Source organism: Callorhinus ursinus, unplaced genomic scaffold (assembly GCF_003265705.2).
Source record: "Callorhinus ursinus isolate GAN/ISIS: 27379988/994484 unplaced genomic scaffold, GSC_fseal_2.0 scaffold27, whole genome shotgun sequence".
NCBI lineage: Eukaryota > Metazoa > Chordata > Mammalia > Carnivora > Otariidae > Callorhinus > Callorhinus ursinus.
In genome coordinates this window covers 8,970,572-8,997,271 of record NW_027397089.1, presented here as the reverse complement: position 1 = coordinate 8,997,271, position 26,700 = coordinate 8,970,572, and the positions used below count along the sequence as shown (strand labels likewise).

Sequence of the window (26,700 nt, the reverse complement as noted above, 5' to 3'; positions counted from 1 at the left end):
GATGCCATGCCCCTGTCCAGGGGGTGGGCTCAGTGGAAAACAGTTTTTTGAGCTTTTGTTCTCTGGTGGCTTTCCATGTCTCTTCCAAGAGTTAGAGCAAAAATAGCCACTCCCAAACCTCTGTCCAAGAACAGAGAGATCGCAGTCTGCTCTTCACTGAGTCCTACAGGACACATAGTCTCCGCTTCTGTATGCACTGCTAAAAACCGCAGCCTCCTGTAGTTGTGTGCGCCCACAGCAACTCTCCCAGAGGTCGACCCCAGGGCCGGGGCATGTCTCTGCCCTTTGTGCTTATAAAACTGTGAGCAGTACTGGGTTCGTGTGCATGCACCCACAGTTCCTGCTCTAAAGCCCTTTCCCAGATGCTACCGCTCTGTGAGTTTGTGCCTGGTTCCCAGTGTGGGATGCTTTTGCGCAGGTGCCAGCTTATGGTGGCTCCCTCCCTCTTCTGTATATCTTCCGATATCATCCACAGATTCACGACTCCACCCTCCATACCTTGCAAACGGCAGAGATTTTCTGCTTGTAGAGATCCAGATATATATTTTTACATCTCAGGCTGATTTCGTGGGTGTTCAGAATAGTTTGGTAGATATACAGCTAAATTCAGGGGACTGGTTGAAATAGGGTTCCCAACTCCTCCACCATCTTGCCTCTTCCACTCCATTCCAGGACTTTTTTTTTTTTAATTTATTTATTTTACACAGAGAGAGACAGCAAGAGAGGGAACACGAGCAGGGGGAGTGGGAGAGGGAGAAGCAGGCTTCCCGCTGAGCATGGAGCCTGATGTGGGGCTCGATCCCAGGACCCTGGGACCATGACCTGAGCTGAAGGCAGATGCTTAACGACTGAGCCACCCAGGCGCCCCCATTCCAGGACTTTTAATGTATTTTTTTTTACTCAAAATTGAGACTCTAGAAACCACTTATATCCCACTTTTATTACTTATTATATCATATTTCCCTTTCCATTAACTAAAAAAAGTATAATATATAATATAATTCCTGTTTAATATTATTATTTAGTAAACTTTGTTCCTTTAATTCCTACTGCTTAACTAATTTTCCTATATTTATAAAAATTCTAGCGTTGTCTACTTTCAAATATATTCTGAAAATTAATTACTTTGAATACAGTATACATGTGTATATGTGTGTACATGTGTGTATGTGTGTGTGCACGTGTGTGTATGTATGTTGAGGAGAATACAGAAAAGGAAGAAAACAGACTTAATTTCCAGGTATTATTTTTATAATTAAATCTTATTATGAACACAGGCTTTTCTTTTTTTTTTAAGTATAAAAACATTTGTTAACTAGTGTGCATTTAAACAAAGCCTCTAAACTACAACACAATTATTTTACAAGTAAAACAATAGTCCCATGGCATGGCTCATGAAAAGATTTATGACAACTTCATTTTATGAGTCACATTGAGACTAAGTTACCTCAAAGCAATCTGTGTGTATGTGTATGTATGTGTGTGTGTTTAATACTTGAATTGTGAACAAAGTCCTGGGGTCCAAAATCCTTTGGCTTTTTGAAAAACTGGATAAATATCCCGTTCATGCACTCCCTTACTGGGGACCACTTATATATCCTCTGTAAGTCAAGAGCTAAGAATTTTGCCTCCACAGATTTTCTCTATTTTGATTCTTTATTTTACAGAGTTACTGTAACGATATTTTAGCAAGTCTGTTTTTTGTTTGTTTCATTTTTGTTTTCCAAATGTTTCTATAAGGGAAAGGGCCTGAAGTTTCCTAATGTGCCAAAGTGATGTCAGTCTTAATCTCTTTATTTATTAAGAGGTAGTCATAATAATTTTATTATACAATTTGTAAATTCCTTCATCAGAAATATTATATCCGGAGGGTTTTGTACTCAAAACCAGACTTCTCTAAATGTACCTCTCAGAGGGCACAGACAGCTCAGGCAATTTTTTTTTTTTTTTTTTTAGTAAATGGCTTTGGCTTTGAAAATTGTACTCTTAGGCCACTGCATATTAAGCTTGAGCATTTGCCATTCCGCTGACACCCCAAGCACTCATCTTTGTCAGAAAAGCTCTAATCCATGAAAATATACTCTTGAGTAGGATGTGGTGGTTTGTGGGAAGGAGACTAAGAGGTAGATTGTCAAATTACAATATTTCATCCCTGTCCAACCTGAGACAAGATCATATGACACAATTTCTGTCTGACGCTGGTTAACATAAGCAGGAAAAGTACTTTTCTTTTCAAAGTTCCTTACATCTGGGTTTCATTACAAACTGGCTGTATCTTTTCAGCATGTTCATTTTAAAAGCTCCAAAGTTTTTTCTTCCCCAGTAAAACAATAGCATTTCCAAATAATTTAATTCCACAGAAGATTCCTAGTAAGCCTCTACAAATGTTGTGATTAAAGAAACCTGGCCTAGGGCCACAAAGTGTTCTTATTTTTGTGGTTGAATAAGATATTTCTAATGGCTGCACACACCTTTGAAAGAGCTGAGACATTTCACAAGAGGCATATGTGATGTAGCCCATTGTCTAAATCCTGCACTCACCATCTTGTTAGAGTCCTTTTGGAAGATTAGAGACTTGGCCTAGTGCTTAGTTAGCTTGCCCTTTATCATATGGAATTTTCCAAGTCCCTTCTTGGTATTTTGTTCCCTCTGTAACTGATTAGCACTACACCAGAGGTAGTTAAAAAAGTTCAATTCTGGGCACCTGGGTGGCTCAGTCAGTTAAACATTTGCCTTCGGCTCAAGTCATGATCCCAGCGTCCTGGGATCGAGCCCCACATCAGGCTCCCTGCTGAGCAGGGAGCCTGCTTCTCCATCTCCCTCTCCCTCTGCCCTCCTGCCTGCCTACTTGTGATCTCTCTGTCAAATAAATAAATAAAATCTTAAAAAAGTTCAATTCCCACAATTCAGTGTTATTTTAGGAGATGCTACACTGGTAATTCTGACAACAATCATTTCTCAGATGACCTCTAAGAACAAATTTTTAAAAGATGAACTTGAACTGATCAGTAAACACACGACATGTAGGTACAAAATAACACTAGCTTTATATTAGGTATATTCAATACTAGAGGTCATTTTTTAAAAAACACTGGAAAACCCATGCTAATACTTTTATTGATAGAATGATTTATAGTAGTAGTAAAATAAGGACTTGTAGTTTTTTGTTTTTTTTTTTTGGTGGTGGGAAGGGAGTTGTAGTTTTTATTTAACATCTTCACAGGCATTTCCAAAACCAAAATTCTCTATTAATTCTTTGTCCCAAAGGTTAGTAAAGGAGTTCTAAAGAAATTATCTGCCAACTGCCTTAACATGTTAGATATAAGTTCTGGAATCTCAACCATGTCTTGTATGATAGAGATCTGTCCATGTGAAGTTTTGTATTACTCAAGTACTGAACCTTATAAAATAGTGTTTGAGGAAATAGTTATGTTATAATTAATTAATTTTAGAAAAAGTGTGGAATCAATTCTAGTTACAACTACTTCATAAGATGTTTTGAAACAAGAGGTCAAGTACTCCATCATTATCCTCCAAATCTCATCCTTCTCTCATTTGTGCCATTCTTACTGTGCTTGGTTCTCCATTTTATCTTCCTGCTCATGGAGTTCACTCTGCAGGGCCACTGGAGTTTCCTGACTGGCCTGCATGCCTTTCGTCTTGGCTAGAAGAAAAGTCTCTTTACTTTCCTGGGGAAACAAATCATGATACTAGTCATAAATACAGCTGAAGTTCAAGGTAGATTTTCTTTTCAAATGACCTCAACTGTCTACCTCAAAGCATCTGCCAGATTTAATAATTTCTTTCCCAAGCTGGTGCCAGAACCAGGTTTCTAAAGTGAATATGTAAGTACTGACATAACCAATACTAGTATTGGCTAAGCATATTATGCAAATCAAGGTGAAGGTGTGTGGCATTCACTGGAAGCAGCTCAAGAGAAAGGGCAGCAACCCAGCACAGCTACCTTTATGACTAGAACCTTCGTATCTGGCCAACACTGCCTGTTAGAACACTGTGAGGTAATGTCTCCATGGTTACAAAGTTCCAGTCTCTGAGCAATTATGTTGATGCTGCACCTGCTTTGTAGTTTGCAGACATTAAGTAGGGTAACTTGCTTTTAGGAGAGCCATAACTTTCACCAAATTTTGCCACCAAAATATTCAATACCTCTTTTGGATTTATGAGGGTCAAAGCTAGTATGTAAATAGTTGGAGCATTAGTCAATGTTTTAATTGTTTTTTGATTTTTGTTTGTTTTGTTTTGACAAATGCTCTTTGAACACATGGAAATGGCCAAGCAGCAAGAACAGAAAACTTGTGTACTTTTCAGGCAGAAAGAAACCTATTAGTAGAAGTAGTGAAATCAAAGCCAGCAGATTTACATTCCTCTACTATTTATGCCAGCAGTATGATTTAGAAGAAATCACTTAGTTCAGATTCTAACCTTGAGTAAAAGATTCACACTTAATGTTTTATGATAATGATGGTATAAGAATAAAATTAACACTAGGGCACCTGAGTGGCTCAGTTGGTTAAGCGACTGCCTTCGGCTCAGGTCATGATCCTGGAGTCCTGGGATCGAGTCCCGCCTCGGGCTCCCTGCTCAGCAGGGAGTCTGCTTCTCCCTCTGACCCTCCCCCCTCTCATGTGCTCACTCTCTCTCTCATTCTCTCTCTCAAATAAATAAATAAAATCTTTAAAAAAAAAGAATGAAATTAACACTATACACAGTAATAAGATATATTAGCAATGATGATTATTGGATGAGTAATTTCATTCAATAAATATTTAAATAAGCATCAATTCTGTACCAGGAACCAGCTAGGTTCTATGAATTAACAGTTCCTACTTCAAGGAATAATGATAAAGTATCTTTCAATCTAGATTAGAAAATGGTTTCCATCATGGAATGATAAGCATTATTTAAATACAAAGGACAATGAAAAAAATAACTGTTTTAATAAGTCAAAAGAAAAAGATTTCTTGGGGACCCTGTGAAATAGTGGCATAAGAGGATCCTAAACTATCTTGTCACACAGATACTCCTAGATAACAGCCACATCAGTGTAATTAACCCAGAAAATGACTTGAAGACTGGCATAATAGACTCTCTACAGTTAGAGAAAGGAGGTCAGATCAGAAAATGATGGAAAGGATGGAGCCCCAGTTGGGAACAAACCTAACCTGTGAGACTAACCACAAAGACTGGAGGGACACCACAAGCACAGAAGAGGGAGAGGAAGAGATCCTACACCAGGCACCCCAGACATGTAGGACCTACACTGGGAAGATGAGTCCCCAGTAACATTTTGCTTTGAAAATTAGAGATGCTTAACTTTGTGAGTATTTACAATCACTGGGGTTTAACACTGGGAACTTTTTAAAAATCAGTGGGATCAGCTCCAGGAGGGCCAGAGGGTGATAGGAAATAGTCCCCACCCTTAAAGAGACAGCACAAAAATAACCCTGCCAAGATACAGCATACAAGCAGCAGTTTGAAAAGTGGCGATTTATTTACTAATCTCAGAACATCAGCTAGAGGGGCAGAAATCTTTAAGAAATTTTTCGAAGAACAAAAGAGCTGGTGGGCACCATTCTCCCCATTTATCCCCAGCCTAGATACCCAGACATCTGTGGGGAAACAGCATAAACACTTGCTACTTAGCCCAGGTTTCATCTTGCAAGCAGATGGGCACTTACCTTGCTAACACCTGTGTGCTCTACCCCCCACATTCCCCTGAAGACTGTTCCATTCAACCTGCCTCAATCCTTCCAAAGCTATGCCTGATGCGTTTCATTCTTCAAGCAGCGCTGACAGTGGCCAGCACCACTCCAAAGTGACTCTTGCTCTGGTGAGAGGGGAAGATAATCACAAACACAAGTTCCACTGAAGCCCCAGAAGTGGGCTGGGGGAAAACATCTGATATGACTGCTGGCTCTGCCCACCAACAAAAACCTCACAGGCAGCAGCACAAAGAAAGAGCTCTGTAATTGGGGGGTGGGGGTGGTCACTACAACCCAAAAAGACAGACTGGGGGCAGACCTCTGGCCTGATAGTAGGTCTCATTCTCAAAAAAAAAAAAAAAAAAAAAAGCCACTCAGGATACAATGCAGGTAGATGTGTCCACAGTTCTGGCAAATAGGCTGAGGGCAAGCATCTGGTCTGACCCAACTACAGGCCCAAAGTCACCCCAGACTGGCCCCATAATAGCAGAGATACCAAACCCTGCCCCCAAGAAAGATGGCTGTGCAGCTGACTGGACTGAAGGCAAATGCGGCTCAACCACAATGGTAGTGTGCATGCAACAAACACAGGAGACATCTCTGAAGTGCCAGGTTCTGGTGAACAAGGGACATTGCACTATGGGGCACAACAGGATCTCTTCTTCATAAGTCCACTACTTTTAAGAGCAGGAAATGTAGTTGACATACTGAATACATAGACACAGAGAATTAGATCAAATGAGACAGAGGAATATATCCCAAAGGAAAGATCAGGACAAAATCACAACAAAATGATTTGGAAATGAGCAATATGCCTCATAAAGAATTCAAAGTAATAGTCATAAAGATACTAATTGGATGTGAGAAAAGACTGGAGGATCTCAGTGAGACCTTCAACAAAGAGACAGAAAATATAAAAAAAGAACCAATCAATGATGTAGAGCTTAACTGCTGAAATTAAAAATACACTGGAGGGAATCAGTAGTAGGTCAGAGAAAGCAGAATAATGAATCAGTGAGCTGGAAGACAGAATAATGGAAAGCAAAGAAACTGAACAACAAAAAGATAAAAGTATTAATAAAAAATGAGAATACATCAAGGACATAATGAAGCATAGTAACATTCACATTATAGGGATCCCAGAAAAAGAAAATAGAGAAAGGGAGGCAGAAAATTTATTTGAAGAAATGACAGCTGAAAACTTCCCTAATCTGGGGAAGGAAATAGACCTCCAGATCTAGGAGGCACAGAAAGCCCTCGCAACCCAGGGAAGTCCACACCGAGACACATAATATTCACAATGGCAAAAAGTAATGGCAAAGAAAGAATCTTAAAGGCAACAAAAGAAAGGAAAACAGTTACATACAAGGGAAACCCCACAAAGCTACCTGCTGATTTTTCAGCAGAAATTTTGTAAGCCAGAGGTGTGGCATGATATATTCAAAGTGCTAAAAGGAAAAAGCTTGCAACCAAAAATACTCTATCCCACAATGCTATCATTCAGAATAGAAGGAGAAAGAAAAGTTTCTTAGACAAACAAAATTTAAAGGAGGTCATCACCACTAAATCAGACAAATAAGAAAGGTTAAACGGAATTCTTTGAGTGGAAAGAAATGGCCAAGTGGAAAGAATAAGAAAATTATAAAAGGAAAAAATTTCACAGGTACATGCGAACATAATAAAAGTAGTAGATTAGTACTTATAAAGCCAGTATAGTTAAACCACAAAAACAGTAAAGTCATATCTATAAAAATGAGTCAAGGGCTAAACAAAATAAAAGGATGTAAAGTATGACATCATATAAATAAAATATGGGAGGAGAGAGTAAAAATGTAGTACTTTAAGAATGGTTCAAACTTAAGCAGCCATCATCCTAATAGAGACTGCTAGATGCATAGGATATTATATACCAACCTAATGATAATCACAGATAGAAAACTGTAAAAGATATGCAAAGAAGAAAAGAAAGGAATCCAAGTATATCACTAAAGAAAGCAAACAAACCAAAAAGGAAGAGAGCAAGAGAAGAAAGGAAGAGTGAACTACAAAAACAACCATAAAGCAAGGAACAAAATGACAATAACTATATACCTATCAGTAATTACTTTGAATGTAAATAGACTAAATGCTCACATCAAGACATAGCATGACTGAATAGATAAAAAAGCAAACTCCATCTATATGCTGCCTATACACAACTCACTTCTAACCTAAAGATGCATACAAACTGAAAGTGCAGGGATGGAAAAACAATTATCATTCAAATAGAAGTGAAAACAAAAACAAAAATAAACAAACAAAAACAAACAAGTGAAAAGAAAGCTGGGGTAAGAATACTTATATTGAACAAAATAGATCTTAAAACAAAGACTATAACAAGAGACAAAGAAGGATACTACCTAACAAGAAAGGGAACAATCCAACAAGAAGATAAAACAATTATAAATATTTATGTACCCAACATGGGAGCACCCAGATACATAAAGCACCTATTAACAGACATAAAGAGAGTAACCTAGTAATACAATAATAGTAAAGGACTTTAACACCCCACTTACATCAATGGATATATCACCCAGATGGAAAAATCAACAAAGAAAGAGTGGCTTTGAATGACACATTGAACCAGATGGATCTAACAGATATATTCAGAACATTTCATCCAAAAACAGCATAATACACATTTTTTTTCAAGTGCACATGAAACAGTCTCCAGAACAGACCACAGGTAGGGCCACAAAGCAAATTTCAAAAAATTCAAAGATTGATATTGTATCATGCATCTTTTCTGATGATTATGGTACGAAACTAGAAATCTAACACACACACACACACACACACACACACACACACAAATCTGGAAGAACACAAATACATGGAGGGTAAACAACATGGTCCTAGACAATGAATGGGTCAACCAAGAAATCAAAGATGAAATAAAAAACACATGGAGACAAATGAAAATGAAAACACAGTGGTCCAAAATCTTGGGATGCAGTAAAAGCTATTCTAAGAGGGACAACTATAGCAATACAGGCCTACCTCAGGAAACAAGAAAAATCTCAAATAAACAACCTAACCTTACATCTAAATGAGCTAGAAACAGGACAAACAAAGCTCAAAGCCAATAGAAGGAAGAAAATAATAAAGATTAGAGTAGAAATAAATGAAATAGAGACTAAGAAAACAAAAGAATAGATCAATAAAACCAGGAACTTGTTCTTTACAAAGATCAACAAAATAGATAAATCTTTAGCCAGACTCATCAAAAAAAGAAAAAGGGAGGACTCAAATAAAATCAGAAATGAAAGAGGAGAAATAAAATGAATACCACAGAAATTACAAAGGATTATAAAAGAATATTATGAAAAATTATATGCCAACAATTTGGACGACTTAGAAGAAATGGATAAATTCCTAGAAACATACAGCTTCCCAAAACTGAATCAGGAAGAAATAGGAAATCTGAACAGACTAATAACTAGCAATGAAATTAAATCAGGAATCAAAATCTCCCAACAAACAAAAGTGCATGATCAGATGACTTCACAGGTGAATTTTACCAAATATTTAAAGTTAATAACTATTCTTTTCAAACTATTCCAAAAAATAAAAGAGGAAGGAAACCTTTCAAATTCATTCTATGAAGCCAGCATTACCCTGATAACAAAACCAAATAAAGATACTACAGAAGAGAAAAAAACTACAGGCCAATGTCTGTGATGAACATAGATGGAAAGATCCTCAACATATTTAGCAAGCCGAATCTAACAATATATTGAAGAAATTATTCATTACCATCAAGTGGAATTTATTTCAGGGATGCAAGTTTTTCAATATTCAGAAATCAATCAATGTGATACATCACATTAAAAAAAGAAAGGATAAAAACCATATGATCATCTCAATAGATGCAGAAAAAAGCATTTGACAAAGTACAACATCCATTCATCCATTCATGATACAAACCTTCAACTTATACAACTCAACACCAAAAAAACCACAAATAATCCAATTAAAAATGGGCAGAAGACATGAAGACATTTCTCCAAAGAAGACATACAGATGGCTGACAGACACATGAAAAGATGCTCAAAATCACTATTCATCAGGGAAATGCAAATCAAAACCACAATGAAATATCACCTCACACTTGTCAGAATGTCTAAAATCAAAAACACAAGAAACAACAAATATTCACAAGGATGTAGAGAAAAAGGAACCCTGTGCACTGTTGGTGAGAATGCAAATTGTTGCAGCAACCTTGGAAAACAGGATGGAGGTTCCTCAAAAAATTAAAAAGAGAATCACCATATCATCCAGTAATTCCACCTCTGGCTTTTTACCCCTCAACAACAAAAGCATTTATTTGAAAAGATATACACACCCTCTCTTTACTGTAGCATTATTTACAATAGCCAGGATATGGACGCAACCCAAGTTCCATCAATATATAAATGGATAAAAAAGAGGTAGTGTGTGTGTATAAATATATAATGGAATACATATAATATATGATGTATATTATATATAATGGATGTATATAATATATAATGAAATATATATATATATATAATGGGTATATACATACACACACATATATAATGGAATATTACTCAGCCATAAAAAATAATGAAATCTTACCATCTGCAACAACAACATGAATGGATTTAGAGGATATAATGCTAAGTGAAATAAGTCAGAGAAAGACAAGTACCATATAATTTCACTTGTATGTGGAATTTAAGAAACAAAATGAAGAAAGAATGAAAGAAAGAACAAACAAACAAAAAAACCCAGATTCTTAAATATGGAGAACGAACTGGTAGTTGTCAGAGGGCAGGTGGGTGGGGGGATGGGTAAAACAGGGGAAGGGGATTAAGAGTACACTTATCATGAGCGCTGAGTAATGCACACAATTGTTGAATTACTATATTATACACTAAGTGTAAACTAATATAACACTGCATATTAATTATATTTGAATTTTAAAAATGAGTAAAAAAAGACAAAAAGTATACTACATAATGAAGGAAGTAAGCTAGAGGAAAGTAAACATTTGATTAATTTTCTCTATTTTATTTATTTATTTATTTATTTATTTATTTAATTTTTTAAAAAGATTTTATTTATTTATTTGACAGAGAGAGACACAGCGAGAGAGGGAACACAAGCAGGGGGAGTGCGGGAGGGAGAAGCAGGCTTCCCATGGAGCAGGGAGCCCAATGCGGGTCTCGATCCCAGGACTCTGGGATCATGACCTGAGCCGAAGGCAGATGCTTAACGAGTGAGCCACCCAGGCGCCCCAGTTTTCTCTATTTTAAAGAGGAAGCATAATTCCTTTTAGGATTGTGGGCCAATTATGTGAACATAGCATAGAGATTTATAAATTTATACTTATGCTTAGAAAATAAGTAAAAATGGATTTATTTTTTGCCACTATCCCAGTTTCCCTACCTGTCTGGATGGTATCCTAGCTGTTGAAATTTTCTGTATTTGAACTATATATATTACCATGAAGTCATTATGATCTCATCTGTTTTATCAGAGAGCTTATTCACATTTTCCAACATAGTGTGGAGAAACAAAATTCCATCAACTAAGAAAAACTTTGAAAAGTTTAATTTGTGAATGTTCTATCAGTCATTCCCCATATAGGATTTTTCCTAAAATTATAGCGTATATGCAACTAAAACCAATTTCCTCATTTTCAGTTGAGCAAATTAAGTCAATGGTTTTCAGTGGGGGATGGAGTGAACCATTGAGGGCATTTTGTAAATGTGAAGGGAAAGTCATAGTAGTCACAACGATTTGGTGGGGTGTTCCTGGCATTTAGCAGATAGGAGCCAGAAATGTTAGGCTTTCTGAAATATGGCAAATAATTTTCCCATATATCTTCCCATATACTACATAATTTGCCAGACATTCATACTTTGAAAAATAGCGTATAACTAATGTAAAGCCCAATTCCATATTACATATAAATATAAAATATTTTGCACACTTTAAATATATACCAAAATTTCCAGGGAGTAACTATTTATTGTTTACATCGAGGGAAGAGTGTATGTTGGTTTGTTCAGAACTTTTCTAAGAGTTGTCAGTTTGGAAAAATTACATTATCAATGGTAATAACATTTGGTGTATTCATGTGGTTTCTATAACTTTCCTGGCAATAGGTAACAGCAGCAACAACAATAACAAAATCAACCTGATATTTAATAATACTAGGGAATAATTATTAAATGTTTTTAGATGTGCTTGATATTATGATTGTATTAAGAAGAATCCTTATTGTTTAGAAATACATACTGAAGCATTTTTAGATAAAATTAGATGATGTCTGGATTTGCTTCAAAATAATACAGAGTATAGGGAATGGATGGAGATGTAGATGAAAAAGATGGGTCATGATATGTAACTGTTGAAGCTGGGTAATGGGTACTTGGAGGTTTGTTGTATATTATGTCAATTTCTTCTTTAAATGATTGAATTTTTCAATAGTAAAAAGGTTAGAGAGGAAGTTTCATTTTGGGATCTGTAGACTTAAACACTGATAGTATCATCATCATGGCAGTCTCTAGCTTAGAAAGGATAGGGTCAAGCAAGAGATGAAAGAGAAAAACAGAAACACCTACTGTTCATGAGGTACAATAGTCTTTTTTTTTAAAATTTAAATTCAATTAGCCAACATATAGTACATCATTAGTTTTTGATGTAGTGTTCAAAAATTCATTAGTTAATATAACAACACCCAGTGTTCATCACATCACATGCCCTCCTTAATGCCCTTCACCCAGTTACCCCATACCCCACCCACCTCCCCTTCCACAACACTCAGTTTGTTTCCCAGAGTAAAAGTCTGTCATGGTTTGTAACCCTCTCTGATTTCTTCCCACTCAGTATTCCCTCCCTTCCCCTATGATCCTCTTCACTATTTCTTATGTTCCACATATGAGTGAAACCATATAGCTGTCCTCTGATTGACTTATTTCACTTAGCATAATTCCCTCCAGTTCCATCCACGTTGATATAAATGGTAGGTATTCATCCCTTCTGATGGCTGAGTATAAACCATTCTATATATGAACCACATCTTCTTTATCCATTCATCTGTTGAAGGACATCTTGGTTCCTTCCATAGTTTGGCTGTTGTGGACATTGCTGCTATGAACATTGGGATGCAGGTGCCCCTTCTTTTCACTACATCTGTATCTTTGGGATAAATACCCAGTAGTGCAATTGCTGGGTCATAGGGTAGTTCTATTTTTAACTTCTTGAGGAACCTCCATACTGTTTCCCAGAGTGGCTGCTTATGCATTCCCACCAACAGTGTAAGAGGGTTCCCCTTTCTCCACATCCTCGTCAACATTTGTTGTTCCCTATCTTGTTAATTTTAGCCATTCTAACTGGTGTAAGGTTCCCTGATGAAAAGTGATATGGAGAATTTTTTCATGTGTCTGTTGGTCATTTGTATGTCTCTGTGGAGAAGTGTCTATTCATGTTTTTGCCCATTTTTTGACTTGTTTTTTGGATGCTGAGTTTGATACGTTCTTTATAGATCTTGGATACCAGCCCTTTATTTGTAATGTCATTTACAAATATCTTCTCCCTTTCTGCAGGTTGCCTGTTACTCTTGTTGACTGTTTCCTTTGCCGTGCAGAAGTTTTTTTCTTGATGAAGTACCAAAAGTTCATTTCTGCTTTTCTTTCCCTTGCCTTTGGAGATGTGCCATGAAAGAAGTTGCTGTGGCTGAGTTTGAGAACAGCCTAGGTTCTCCTCTAGGATTTTGATGGATTCATGTCTCACATTGAGGTCTTTCATCCATTTTGAGTTTATTTTTGTGTATGGTGTAAGGGAATGGTCCAGTTTCATTCTTCTGCATGTGGCTGTCCAATTTTCCCAGCACCATTTATTGAAGAGACTCTTTTTTCCATTGGATACTCTTTCCTGCTTTGTCAAAGATTAGTTGACCATAGAGTTGAGAGTCCATTTCTGGGCTCTCTATTCTGTTCCATTGATCTATGTGTCTGTTTTTGTGTCAGTACAATGCCGTCTTGATGATCACAGCTTTGTAATATAGCTTGAAGTCAGCCATTGTGATGCCCCCAGCTTTGGTTTTCTTTTTCAACACTTCTTTGACTATTTGGAGTATTTTCTGATTCCATACAAATTTTAAGATTCTTTGTTCCAGCTCTGTGAAAAATGTTGATGGTATTTTGATAGGGATTGCATTGAAAGTGTAGATTGCTCTGGGCAGCATAGACATTTTAACAATGTTTATTCTTCCAATCCATGACCATGAAATGTTTTTCCATCTCTTTGTGTCTTCCTCAATTTCTTTCATAAGTGTTCTATAGTTTTCAGAGTACAGATCCTTTACCTTTTTTTTTTTTTTAGGTTTATTCCTAGGTATCTTATGGTTTTAGGTGCTATTGTAAATGGGATAAATTCCTTAATTTCTCTTTCTTCAGTCACATTTTTAGTATATAGAAAAGTGATTTCTGTGCATTGATTTTCTATCCTGCCACAGTACTGAATTGCTGTATGAGTTCTAGTAATTTTGGGGTGGAGTCTTTTGGGTTTTCCACATAAAGTATCATGTCATCTGTGAAGAGTGAGAGTTTGACTTTTTTGCCAATTTGGATGCTTTTATTTCTTTTTGTTGTATGATTGGTGAGGCTAGGACTTCTAGTACTATGCTGAACAATAATGGTGAGAGTGGGCATCCCTGCTGTGTTCCTGAACTTAACAGAAAAGCTCTCAGTTTTTCCCCATTGAGAATGATATTTGCTGTGGGCTTTTCATAGATGGCTTTTATGATATTGAAGTATGTTCCCTCTATTGCTACACTGTGAAGAGTTTTAATCAGGAAAGGATGCTGTATTTTGTCAAATGCTTTTTCTGCATCAATGGAGAGGATCATATGGTTCTTGTCTTTTATTTTGTTAATGTGATCTATCACATTGATTGATTTGCAGATGTTGAACTACCCTTGCAGCACAAGAATAAATCCCACTGGATCGTAGTGAATAACCCTTTTAATGTACTGGATCTTGGTGAGAATTTTTGCATCCATGTTCATCAGGAATATTGGTCTGTAATTCTCCTTTCTGATGGGGGTCTTTGTCTGGTTTTGGGATAAAAGTAATGTTGGCCTCATAGAACAAGTTTGGAAGTTTTCCTTCCATTTCTATTTTTTGAAATAGCTTTAGTATAATAGATTTTTTTCTTTAAATGTTTAGTAGATTTCCCCTGGGAAGCCATCCGGCCCTGGAGTCTTGTTTATTGGGAGATATTTGATTACTCCTTCAATTTCCTTGCTGGTTATGCATCTGTTCAGATTTTCTATTTCCTCCTGTTTCAGTTTTGGTAGTTTATAAGTTTCCCGGAATACATCCATTTCTTCCAGACTGCCTAATTTGTTGGCATATATTTGTTCATAATATGTTCTTATAATTGTTTGTTATTTCTTCAGTGTTGGTGGTGATTTCTCCCCCTTCATTCATGATTTTATTAATTTGGGTCTTTTTTCTTTTGGATAAATCTGGTCAGAGGTTTATTGATCTTATTAATTCTTTCAAAGAACTAGCTTCTAGTTTCATTGATCTGTTCTACTGTTCTGGTTTCTACTTTGTTGATTTCTGCTTTAATCTTTATTATTTCTCTGCTGCTTGGTTTAGGCTTTATTTGCTGTTTTTTCCTGTAGGTCTTTTAGGTATAAGGTTAGCTTGTGTATTGGCGATTTTTCTAATTTTTTGAGAGAGGCTTGTATTGCAATATTCTTCCCTCTTAGGACTGCCTTTGCTGTATCCCAGAGGTTTTGAACTGATGTGTTTTCATTTTCATTTGTTTCCATGACTTTTTAAAATTCTTCTTTAATTTCCTGGTTGACCCATTCATTCTTTAGTAGGATGCTCTTTAAGCTCCAAGTGTTTGAGTTCCTTCCAAATATCCTCTTGTGATTGAGTTCAAGTTTCAAAGCATTGTGGTCTGGAAATATGCAGGGAATAATCTCAGTCTTTTAGTACAGATTGAGACCTGATTTGTGACCCAGTATTTGATCTATTCTGGAGAAAGTTCCATGTGCCCTTGAGAAGAATGTGTATTCTGTTGCTTTAGGATGGAGTACTCTGTGAATGTATTTGTGAATCTATCTGGTCCAGTGTGTCATTCAAAGCCCTGTTTCCTTGTTGATCTTCTGCTTAGATGATCTGTCTATTGCTGTGAGTAGGGTGTTAAAGTCCCCTACTATTATTATCAATGTGTTTAATTTTGTTATTAATTGGTTTATATAATTGGCTGCTCCCAAGTTAGAGGCATAAATATTTACAATTATTAGATATTTACAATCTTCTTGTTGGATAGAGCCTTTAAGTATGATATAATGTCCTTCCTCATCTCTTATTAGTCTTTAAAATCTAATTTGTCTGATATAAGGATTGCCACCCCAGCTTTCTTTTGATGTCCATTAGCATGATAAATGGTTTTCCACCCCTTCACATTCAATCTGGAGGTATCTTTGGGTCTAAAATGAGTCTCTTGCAGATAGCATATTGATGGGTTTTGCTTTTTTTTTTTTAATCCAATCTGATACCCTGTGTCTTTTGATTAGGGCATTTAATTCATTTACATTCAGTGTAACTATTAAAAGGTATTTTAGTGCCATTGTATTACCTGTGAAGTCCCTGTTTCTGTAGATTGTCTCTGTTTCTTACTGGTATATGTTACTCTTGGGATCTCTCTTTGCTTACAGGATCCCCCTTAATATTTCTTGCAGGGCTGGCTTAGTAGTCACATATTCTTTCAGTTTCTGTATGTCCTGGAAGCTCTTTATTTCTCCTTCCATTCTGAATGACAGCCTTACTGGATAAAGAATCCTTGGCTGCATGTTCTTCTCATTAATACCCTGAATATATTATGCCAGCCCTTTCTGGCTTGCCAGGTTTTTGTGGATAGGTCTGATGTTAATCTGATGTTTCTCCCTCTGTACATAAGGAATCTCCTGTCTTGAGCTGCTCTCAGGAAGTCTCTTTGCCTCTAAAATGTTCAAGCTTCACTACTGTGTGTTGGGGCATTGATCTATTTTTATTGATTTTGGGAGGGGTCCTCTCTGCCTCTTGGACATGAATGCTTGTTTCCTTCCCCAGATTAGGGAAGTTCTCAGCTATGATTTGCTCAAATATACTTTCTGCCTCCATTCTCCCCTTCAGGCATCCCAGTAATTTGGCATTTGTTTCTTTCAAAGCATCATTAAATTCTTGAAGCCCTTCTTCATGGGCTCTGAGTTGTCTTTCTCTCTTTTCCTCTACTTCCTTTCCATCAGCCTGTCTTCACTTACACTCTCTTCTGACTCATTCACCCTAGCTGTTAGAGCATCCAATTTAGATTGCATCTCAGTTACAACATTTTTAAGTTTGGCCTGATTAGATCACACTTCTTTACTTAGAGGTTCTCTACTGTCTTTTATGCTTTTCTCAAGCCCAGATATTAACTTTATAATTGCTATACTGAATTCCATCTCTAACATCTTACTTATATTCATATTGATTAGCTCCATGAAAGAGAACATTACCTCTGTTTTTTTCTTTTGTGGTGAATTCCTCCTAGTCATCTTGCCAAGAGAAGAATGGGTAAACAAGTGAGCAGAGTCCAAAATATCAACCCTGACCAAGCAAAATACTCCCTAAACAAATCCAAAGTGGTTAAAAACCAAAACAGAAAAGCAAACAAAAAGCAAAACAGAACAAACAAGAAAAAGAGAAAAAAAAAAAACCCAAAACAAAGTGTGTGTGTGTGGGGGAGAGACTATAAATCTCACAGGGTGGATAAAGCAGGGTGATCCACTTGTTCCTGAGTGAATTTTGGTCTGTGTATTAGAAGACACTATCTCCCAAAATTACAAAGAAAGCAAAACTTATATATATATACAAAAATAAAATTGAATAGAATGGAAAAGGACTAAAAGGAAGCATATATCTATTAAATGTAGATGTAAAAAATAAAGTTAAAAAGTGACTTAAAAACATAAGTTGGTAAAATAAGAAATTAATTGAAATGGGAAATGGGGGGGGGGAAGGAAAATTTTTAGACTGAAAGATAACCGAATCATGAGAAAACCCTCAAGCTCAGTATACTATTTTCCCCTGGTGCTGGAGTTTTACAGTCTTGGGGATCTGCAACCTAGTTTGCACCTGCAACCTAGTTTGCACCTAATCTTCCAGATCGTCTTCTAGGGAGCAGCCTGCTGTGCTGTTTCTCAGGTGTCTTTGCCTAGACAGAGTTGCACTGCCCCTTGCCCAGGACTGGGCTCAGTGTAAGCTGGTCCTCCGTGTGGCTTTTATTCCCTGGAGGCTTTTTGTGCCTCTTTGGCTCTGGGCCATGCCCTGATCTCTGAATATCTTCTGATATTTCCCCACAGATTTACATCTCTGCACCTTCTACCTTGCAAAAAGCAGTCGCTTTTCTACTTGTAGAGTTCCAGACATATTTTCTTATATCTCAGGCTGAATTTATGGGTGTTCAGAATGGTTTGGTAGATATCTAGCTAAATTCAAGGGACCAGATGAAATGAGGTCCCCTATTCTTCCGCCATCTTGCATCTCTGCCCTGAGGTACAATACTCTTTACACAGGTTCTTTCATCACAGCTCTGGAAGATGGGAATTTCCCCATGTTCTCAAATGAGGAAGTGGAAGTTCAGAAAGATGAATACCTCTTCTAAGGTTATGCCACCAATAAATGGCAGAGCCAGAATATGGTCTCACATTTATTACAAAGACTCCTCACTGTATTCCCTGTTCCTCTACTGCAGTTCCTGTCCAAAATCTTCCTAACTCCTTCCATGGTAACTGCCTGACATCTTACCTACTCCTGAATCAGCTTTGCCCTGATCTTTCTCTCTGCTTTGGTCTCAAATGACTCTCTCCTGGCTTCCTGACCCTGTGTCAATTCTTTCTTTGGTCTTATCCTCTGTTGGAAAAACACCAGAATTTTGCATGAGAAATTGAAGTACTCCCCATGAGACAGATATAGGGTAAAATAGGATGATGAAAACTGAGTTTAATTTTCTGAGCTTTCACTTTAAGAAAAAATTAAAAGTGGCAAAGTATCATATTCAGCAATTAAAAACAATCCAGGAAAACATTACGTGCACATAATTTTTTAAAAGCTGAAAACACAAAGAACTGGCTTTATGTATTCTAGCCCTCTGTATCCACATATGGAGAACATTTGCACCGTAGGGGATTTTATTAATTTGGTAACATAAATAAAACGTCTTATGTGAATGCCGACTGTATATATAAGGAGAATTTTCATCCCCTCTCAGGCCAAGGGTGGGAATTCCCATATCGAGTAATATGCAGCCTAAAATTACAATTTAAAACATGACACGTTTCACTAGCTAAGATTCAAAGACTTTGTATATATAGGAATACAGTTTCACATTTGCACCTACATAAATATAGTAGAGATTCCTATTGTAAAGCATCTTCCTAGTCTAAAAATGCACGAGGTTGGTTCATTTCCTTCACAAGATCCACATATAAGTAACACAGCTGCAAACATAGTTGCTATTATTTTACCTTGAAGTCAGGGTCACATTAAGGTCCTCTTGGAAGTGTTCACAGAAAGGGTAAAGAATCATTTTGGGGAAGTTCAAGTTTCAGATAGTTTGTCCAAATACCTTCATGGGTCTTTCCAATCACAATTCTATTGGGAAGCAACACTAAGATCTTAGATCTGCATATGTGATACTGAGTATCAAACTACAGTTTCAATCTTCAGATATTCCTATCAGTTTTCACAATGGTTCATAAATACCTGCATAATTACTTCGCACATAGGGTACATGTATTTTAGGCTTAGTCTCTATCCATGAATTTTTTTTTCTATCCATGTTCTTTAGAGGAATATAATGCTTATTATTCTAAGATAAGGCATCTCAGACTTGTTTAGGGGGCAGAGATCCAGATTACAATCTTATTTGCAGAACACCATGTTCTTTGAAAAATATTTAAAAAAATACAAATAAATATATTTTTTATTTCATGTATATGTTATTTTTAAATATTTTACTAGCGAAAAGAAATCCATCTTGTATTATTTGTATAGCATATAAACTTACAACCACCAGCTTATAGGCCTCAAAACAAAATAAAACACCAAACTGTTGAACCAAGAACAAATGATTGGTTTTGAGTTTATTTATTGATATGACTTTGCAACTTCATTTTCTTCTGTCATCTACTGGCAACCTTTAGCAGAAAAAGTGGTGTCTGGAGCCAAAGACATGTAAAGAATTATTGGAGAACAGTTTGAATTGAGAAAATGCTATCCATTAACTTTTTTTCTCTGCAAGCAGGGTAAAGGCAATCATTATTCAATATTACAATCAAATAAATGCTTTATTTCTCTACAACTTATGGAATACTAATACCCCATAGAAACACTGTGTGAGGAGCACTGGATTAAAAGAGTATGCAAGAGAGTTATTAGAAGTATGAACATGAGCACTATCAATAGCTTCAGGCACAAGTAGAAGTCTAAATGGAGCCCAGCCAAGCTCAAAGTGGAAGCCCACGAGGCAAGGGGGGAGCCTCCTTCTCTTCCTCTTTGGTATGGCACACCATAACAAATCTCATCAGTGTTAGCTTTACTCATTATTGATAATGGTGATAGGTGGCAATGAGAGGTACAGTTCACCAAAAGTGAATTAGTTATTCTTGAAAAATCCTGTGATACTATTTACATACATGAAGCTGCTTTCATTATTCTGAAAATGTGATGTATAAGCAAACTGAAGTTGGGAAATTAAATTTAAGGTGGTTGGCAGTTTTCTTCTTCATGTGCAAATGAGAGAACAGAAGAAATTAGGATGTTTCTAAAATTATTAAGGACCCTGAGCTTTGAGTTATATCTTTTGCAAGAGGACACTTTTAACCTTCACTAGCAACAGAAAATAAGCCACGGGGGTGGGTAATGCTGTGTCTAAAAATTTACCGTGTCATTTATTTGAGACCCTGTGTGTTAGAAAGAGGTGAGAAACCAGACATCTGAGATGGAATGAGAAAATTCATGCAGTGTTAGGAAACGGAACTCTCTAAAAGATCTTTGGCTACATGTAGATTAGTCTGCAGTAGAAGAAAGACAAGCTGGACATTTTTATGAAATGCTTGAAACATCATCTAGCTTAGTTTTGTTCTATTAGTCTTAGTTTTGTTGTTCTTCGTTCACATTTGTTTCTCCCTTAGTTCTCTGAGTAAATCCACTTACAATTCAGAGTCAGCCATAATCAATAGTGACTACTACTCCTATTTCTGTTATCAGCTATTATTTATCATGTTTCTTATTTGTGTTAAGTACTCTATGTATATTATCTCATTTCACCCTTTTAAGGATGCATTATTAACTGCCTTTCACAGATTAGCAAATTGATGCCTATAGCAGTTAGGTAATTGCCTAGAGTAACAGCTATGAAGTAGCAGAACCAGGGCCAGAGTTTAGGTCTCTCTCACTTAAGGGATTACTTTCTTCACCATTACACCACACCATTCCCTGAAAAATACTGAGCACCACTGTTTAGTAACTGGACAGATACACCACAATAATATAAACAGGTGTCAGACATGTTCCTTGCTCTTCTGGAATTTACTCTTTTGATGGGACAGTTGTATCTGAATATGAAAAAAATATAATACATAACAGAATGCAAAAAGCATCAAAAGAATAGTTTTGTTAAGAGCTATAAGAACTCAGCAAATGATTAGTTTTGTTGTTGTGGTTAGGCAAGACTTCACAGAAGGGGTGAGATAGGTGGACCTCTAAGGATAGACAGGACTTCAAAAGACAGCAAATAGGATGGAAGGCGTTTATTCTTATATTTTTATTTTTTTTAATGTTATTTATTTATTTGAGATAGAGAGAGCATGAGTGGGGGAAGAGTCAGGGATGGAGAGAGAAGCAGGTTCCCCGTTGAGCAGGGAGCCCCATCTGGGGCTTGATCCCAGGACCCTGAGATCATGACCTGACCCGAAGGCAGACACTTAACCAACTGAGCCACCCAGGTGCCTTTTTTTTTCTAAGTTAATTTTATCAATGCCTTTAAAGAGCCATCTATCAGTTTTTTATCTTTATTATATGATTATTTGTATATTTTCTCCTTATATATTTTTTTACTTTTTTTGGGTTCACTTTGTTGCTGTTCTTTGTGTGACTACTTGAGATGGATGCTTAAATAATTGTTTTGAAGTCTATTTTTCTTTTCTTTTTTTTTAAATTTTATTTTATTATGTTAATCTCCATACATTACATCTTAAGTTTTTGATGTAGTGTTCCATGATTCATTGTTTGCATATAACACCCAGTGCTCCATTCAATACATGTCCTCTTTAATACCCATCAGCAGGCTAACCCATCCCGCCACCCCCCTCCCCTCTAGAACCCTCAGTTTGTTTCTCAGAGTCCATATTCTCTCATGGTTTGTCTCCCCCTCTGATTTCCCCCCCTTCATTTTTCCATTCCTACTATCTTCTTCTTCTTTTTTTTTCATATAATGTATTATTTGTTTCAGAGGTACAGGTCTGTGATTCATCAGTCTTACACAATTCACAGCACTCACCATAGCACATATCCTCCCCAATGTCTATCACCCAGCCACCCCATCCCTCCACCCCCCACCACTCCAGCAACCCTCAGTTTTTTCCTGAGATTAAGAATTCCTCGTATCAGTGAGATCATATGATACATGTCTTTCTCTGATTGACTTATTTCACTTAGCATAAAATACTCTCTAGTTCCATCCACCTTGTTGCAAATGGAAAGATTTCATTTTTTGATGGCTGCATAATATTCCATTGAATTTATATACCACATCTTCCTTATCCATTCATCTGTTGATGGACATCTTGACTCTTTCCATAGTTTGGCTATTGTGGGACATTGCTGCTATAAACATTGGAGTGCACATACCCCTTTGGATCACTACATTTGTATCTTTGGGGTAAATACCCAGTAGTGCAATTGCTGGGTCATACAGTAGCTCTATTTTCAACTTTTTGAGGAACATCCATACTGTTTTCGAGAGTGGCTGCAACAGCTTGCATTCCCACCAACAGTGTAGGAGGGTTCCCCTTTCTCCACATCCTCGCCAACATATGTCATTTCCTGACTTGTTAATTTTAGCCATTCTGACGGGTGTGAGGTGGTATCTCATTGAGGTTTTGATTTGGATTTCCCTGATGCCGAGCGATGTTGAGCACTTTTTCATGTGTCTGTTGGCCATATGGATGTCTTCTTTGGAAAAATGTCTGTTCATGTCTTCTGCCCATTCCTTGATTGGATTATTTGTTTTTTGGGTGTTGAGTTTGGTAAGTTCTTTATAGATTTTGAATATTAGCCCTTTATCTGATAAGACATTTGTAAATAACTTCTCCCATTCTTTCAGTTGTCTTTTGGTTTTGTTGACTGTTTCTTTTGCTTTGCAAAAGCTTTTTATCTTGATGAAGTCCCAAGTTCATTTTTGCCCTGGTTTCCCTTGCCTTTGGCGATGTTTCTAGGAAGAAGTTGCTGTGGCTGAGGTCAAAGAGGTTGCTGCCTGTGTTCTCCTCTAGGATTTTGATGGACTCCTGTCTCACGTTTAGGTCTTTCAACCATTTGGAGTCTATTTTTGTGTGTGGTGTAAGGAAATGGTCCAGTTTCATTCTTCTGCATGTGGCTGTCCAATTTTCCCAACACCATTTGTTGAAGAGACTGTTGTTTTTCCACTGGACATTCTTTCCTGCTTTGTCGAAGATTAGTTGACCATAGAGTTGAGGGCCCATTTCTGGGCTCTCTATTCTGTTCCACTGATCTACGTGTCTGTTTTTGTGCCAGTACCATACTCTCTTGATGACGACAGCTTTGTAATACCGCTTGAAGTCCGGAATTGTGATGCCGCCAGCTTTGCTGTTCTTTTTCAACATTCATCTGGCTATTCGGGGTCTTTCTGGTTCCATACAAATTTTAGGATTATTTGTTCCATTTCTTTGAAAAAAGTTGATGGTATTTTGATAGGGATTGCATTAAATGTGTACCTTGCTCTAGGTAGTGTTGACATCTTCACGATATTTGTTCTTCCAAACCATGAGCATGGAACGCTTTTCCATTTCTTTGTGTCTTCAATTTTTTTCATCATGAGTATTTCATAATTTTTTGAGTAAAGATTCTTTGCCTCTTTGGTTAGATTCATTCCTAGGTATCTTATGGTTTTGGGTGCAGTTGTAAATGGGATTGACTCCTTAATTTCTCTTTCATCTGTCTTGTTGGTGTATAAGAATGCCACTGATTTCTGTGCATTGATTTTACATCCTGCCACTTTACTGAATTCCTGTATGAGTTCTAGCGGTTTTGGGGTGGAGTCTTTTGGGTTTTCCATATAAAGTATCATTTCATCTGCAAAGAGTGAGAGTTTGACTTCTTCTTTGCCGATTCGGTTGCCTTTTACTTCTTTTTGTTGTCTAGCCACAATTGCTGTGCCTAGGACTTCTAGTACTATGCTGAATAGCAGTGGTGATAGTGGACATCCCTGCTGTGTTCCTGAGCTTAGGGGGAAAGCTCTCAGTTTTTCCCCATTGAGAATGCTATTCGCTGTGGGTTTTTCATAGATGGCTTTTATGATATTGAGGTATGTACTCTCTATCCCTAAACTCTGAAGAGTTTTGACCAAGAAAGGATGCTGTACTTTGTCAACTGCTTTTTCTGCATCTATTGAGAGGATCATATGGTTCTTGTTCTTTCTTTTATTAATGTATTGTATCACATTGATTGATTTCTGGATGTTGAACCAACTTTGCAGCCCAGGAATAAATCCCACTTTGTTGTGGTGAATAATCCTTTTACTGTACCTGTTGGATACTATTGGCTAGCATTTTGGTGAGAATTTTTGCATCCATGTTCATCAGGGATATTGGTCTGTAATTCTCCTTTTTGATGGGGTCTTTGTCTGGTTTTGGGATCAAGGTAATGCTGACCTCATAAAATGAGTTTGGAAGTTTTCCTTCCATTTCTATTTGTTGGAACAGTTTCAGAAGAATAGGTATTAATTCTTCTTGAAATGTTTGGTAGAATTCCCCTGGGAAGCCATCTGGCCCTGGGCTCTTGTTTGTTGGGAGAATCTTCTGCTTCAATTTCCTTAGTGGTAATAGGTCTGGTTCAGGTTTTCTATTTCTTCATGGTTCAGTTTTGGTAGTTTATACATCTCTATAAATGCAACCGTTTCTTCCAGATTATCTAATTTGCTGGCATATAGTTGCTCATAATATGTTCTTTTAATTGTATTTCTTTGGTGTTGGCTGTGATCTCTCCTCTTTCATTCATGATTTTATTTATTTGGATCATTTCTCTTTTCTTTTTGATAAGTCTGGCCAGGAGTTTCTCAATCTTGCTAATTCTTTCAAAGAACCAGCTCCTAATTTCATTCATCTGTTCTACTGTTCTTTTGGTTTCTATTTTATTGATTTCTGCTTTGATCTTTATTATTTCTCTTCTCCTGCTGGGTTTAGCCTTTATTTGCTATTCTTTCTCCAGCTCCTTTAGGTGTAGAGTTAGGTTGTATATTTGAGAACTTTCTTGTTTCTTGAGAAAGGCTTGTATTGCTATATACTTTCCTCTCAGGACTGCCTTTGCTGCATCCCAAAGATTTTGAACAGTTGTGTTTTCATTTTCATTGGTTTCCATGAATTTTTTTAATTCTTCTTTAATTTCCTGGTTGAACCATTCATTCTTTAGTAGGATGCTTTTTAGCCTCCATGTATTCGAGTTCTTTCCGACTTTCCTCTTGTGATTGAGTTCTAGTTTCAAAGCAGTGTGGTCTGAAAATATGCAGGGAATGATCCCAATCTTTTGGTACTGGTTGAGACCTGATTTGTGACCTAGGATGTGATCTCTTCTGGAGAATGTTCCATGGGCACTAGAGAGGATTGTGTATTCTGTTGCTTTGGGATGGAATGTTCTGAATATATCTGTGAAGTCCATTTGGACCAGTGTGTCATTTAAAGTCTTTATTTCCTTCTTGATCTTTTGCTTAGATGATCCATTTCAGTGAGGGGGGTGTTAAAGTCCCCTACTATTATTGTATTGTTGTTGATGTGTTTTTTGATTTTGTTATTAACTGGCTTATATAATGGCTGCTCCCATGTTAGGGGAATAGATATTTACAATTGTTAGAGCTTCTTGTTGGATAGACCCTTTAAGTAGGATATAGTGTCCTTCCTCATCTCTTATTACAGACTTTGGTTTAAAATCTAATTAGTCTGATATAAGGATTGCCACCCCAGCTTTCTTTTGATGTTCATTAGCATGGAAAATTGTTTTCCACCCCCTCACTTTCAATCTGGGGGTGTTTTTGGGTCTAAAGTGAGTCTCTTGCAGACAGTATATCAATGGCTCTTGTTCTTTTATCCAATCTGATACCCTGTGTCTTTTGATTGGGACATTTAGCCCATTTACATTCAGGGTAACTATTGAAAGATATGAATTTGGTGCCATTGTATTGCCTGTAAGGTGACTGTTACTGTATATTGTCTCTATTCCTTTCTAGTCGATGTTACTTTTAGGCTCCCTCTTTGCTTAGCAGACCCCTTTCAATATTTCTTGGAGGGCTGGTTTCGTGTTTGCAAATTCCTTTAGTTTTTGTCCTGGAAGCTTTTTATCTCTCCTATTTTCAATGACAGACTAGCTGGATATAGTATTCTTGGCTGCATATTTTTCTCATTTAGTGCTCTGAATATATCATGCCAGTTCTTTCTGGCCTGCCAGTTCTCTGTGGATAGGTCTGTTGCCAATCTAATATTTCTACCATTGTAGGTTACAGACCTCTTGTCCCGAGTTGATTTCAGGATTTTCTGTCTCTGAGACTCGTAAATTTTACTATTAGATGTTGGGGTGTTGACCTATTTTTATTGATTTTCAGGGGGGTTCTCTGTGCCTCCTGGATTTTG

At 37.0% G+C, this 26,700-nt stretch overlaps 1 protein-coding gene across 26 annotated transcripts in view; it reads right to left on the bottom strand.

Annotated features, from left to right (window-relative positions):
• The window catches only part of LMNTD1 (lamin tail domain containing 1), a 490,983-nt gene that overhangs the window by 95,828 nt on the left and 368,455 nt on the right, over positions 1-26,700 (bottom strand). For 15 of the 26 annotated variants that reach the window (XM_073877814.1, XM_073877809.1, XM_073877810.1 and 12 more), the window contains one exon: positions 3,571-3,689. The exons of 3 other annotated variants lie outside the window; for them this stretch is intronic. In XM_073877814.1, the coding sequence (XP_073733915.1) occupies positions 3,571-3,689 (119 nt within the window). Of the gene's footprint in view, positions 1-3,570; positions 3,690-3,773; positions 3,960-26,700 lie in introns of those variants that run through there. 8 more of the 26 variants (XR_012373963.1, XR_012373962.1, XR_003209851.2 and 5 more) reach the window with 2 other exon arrangements.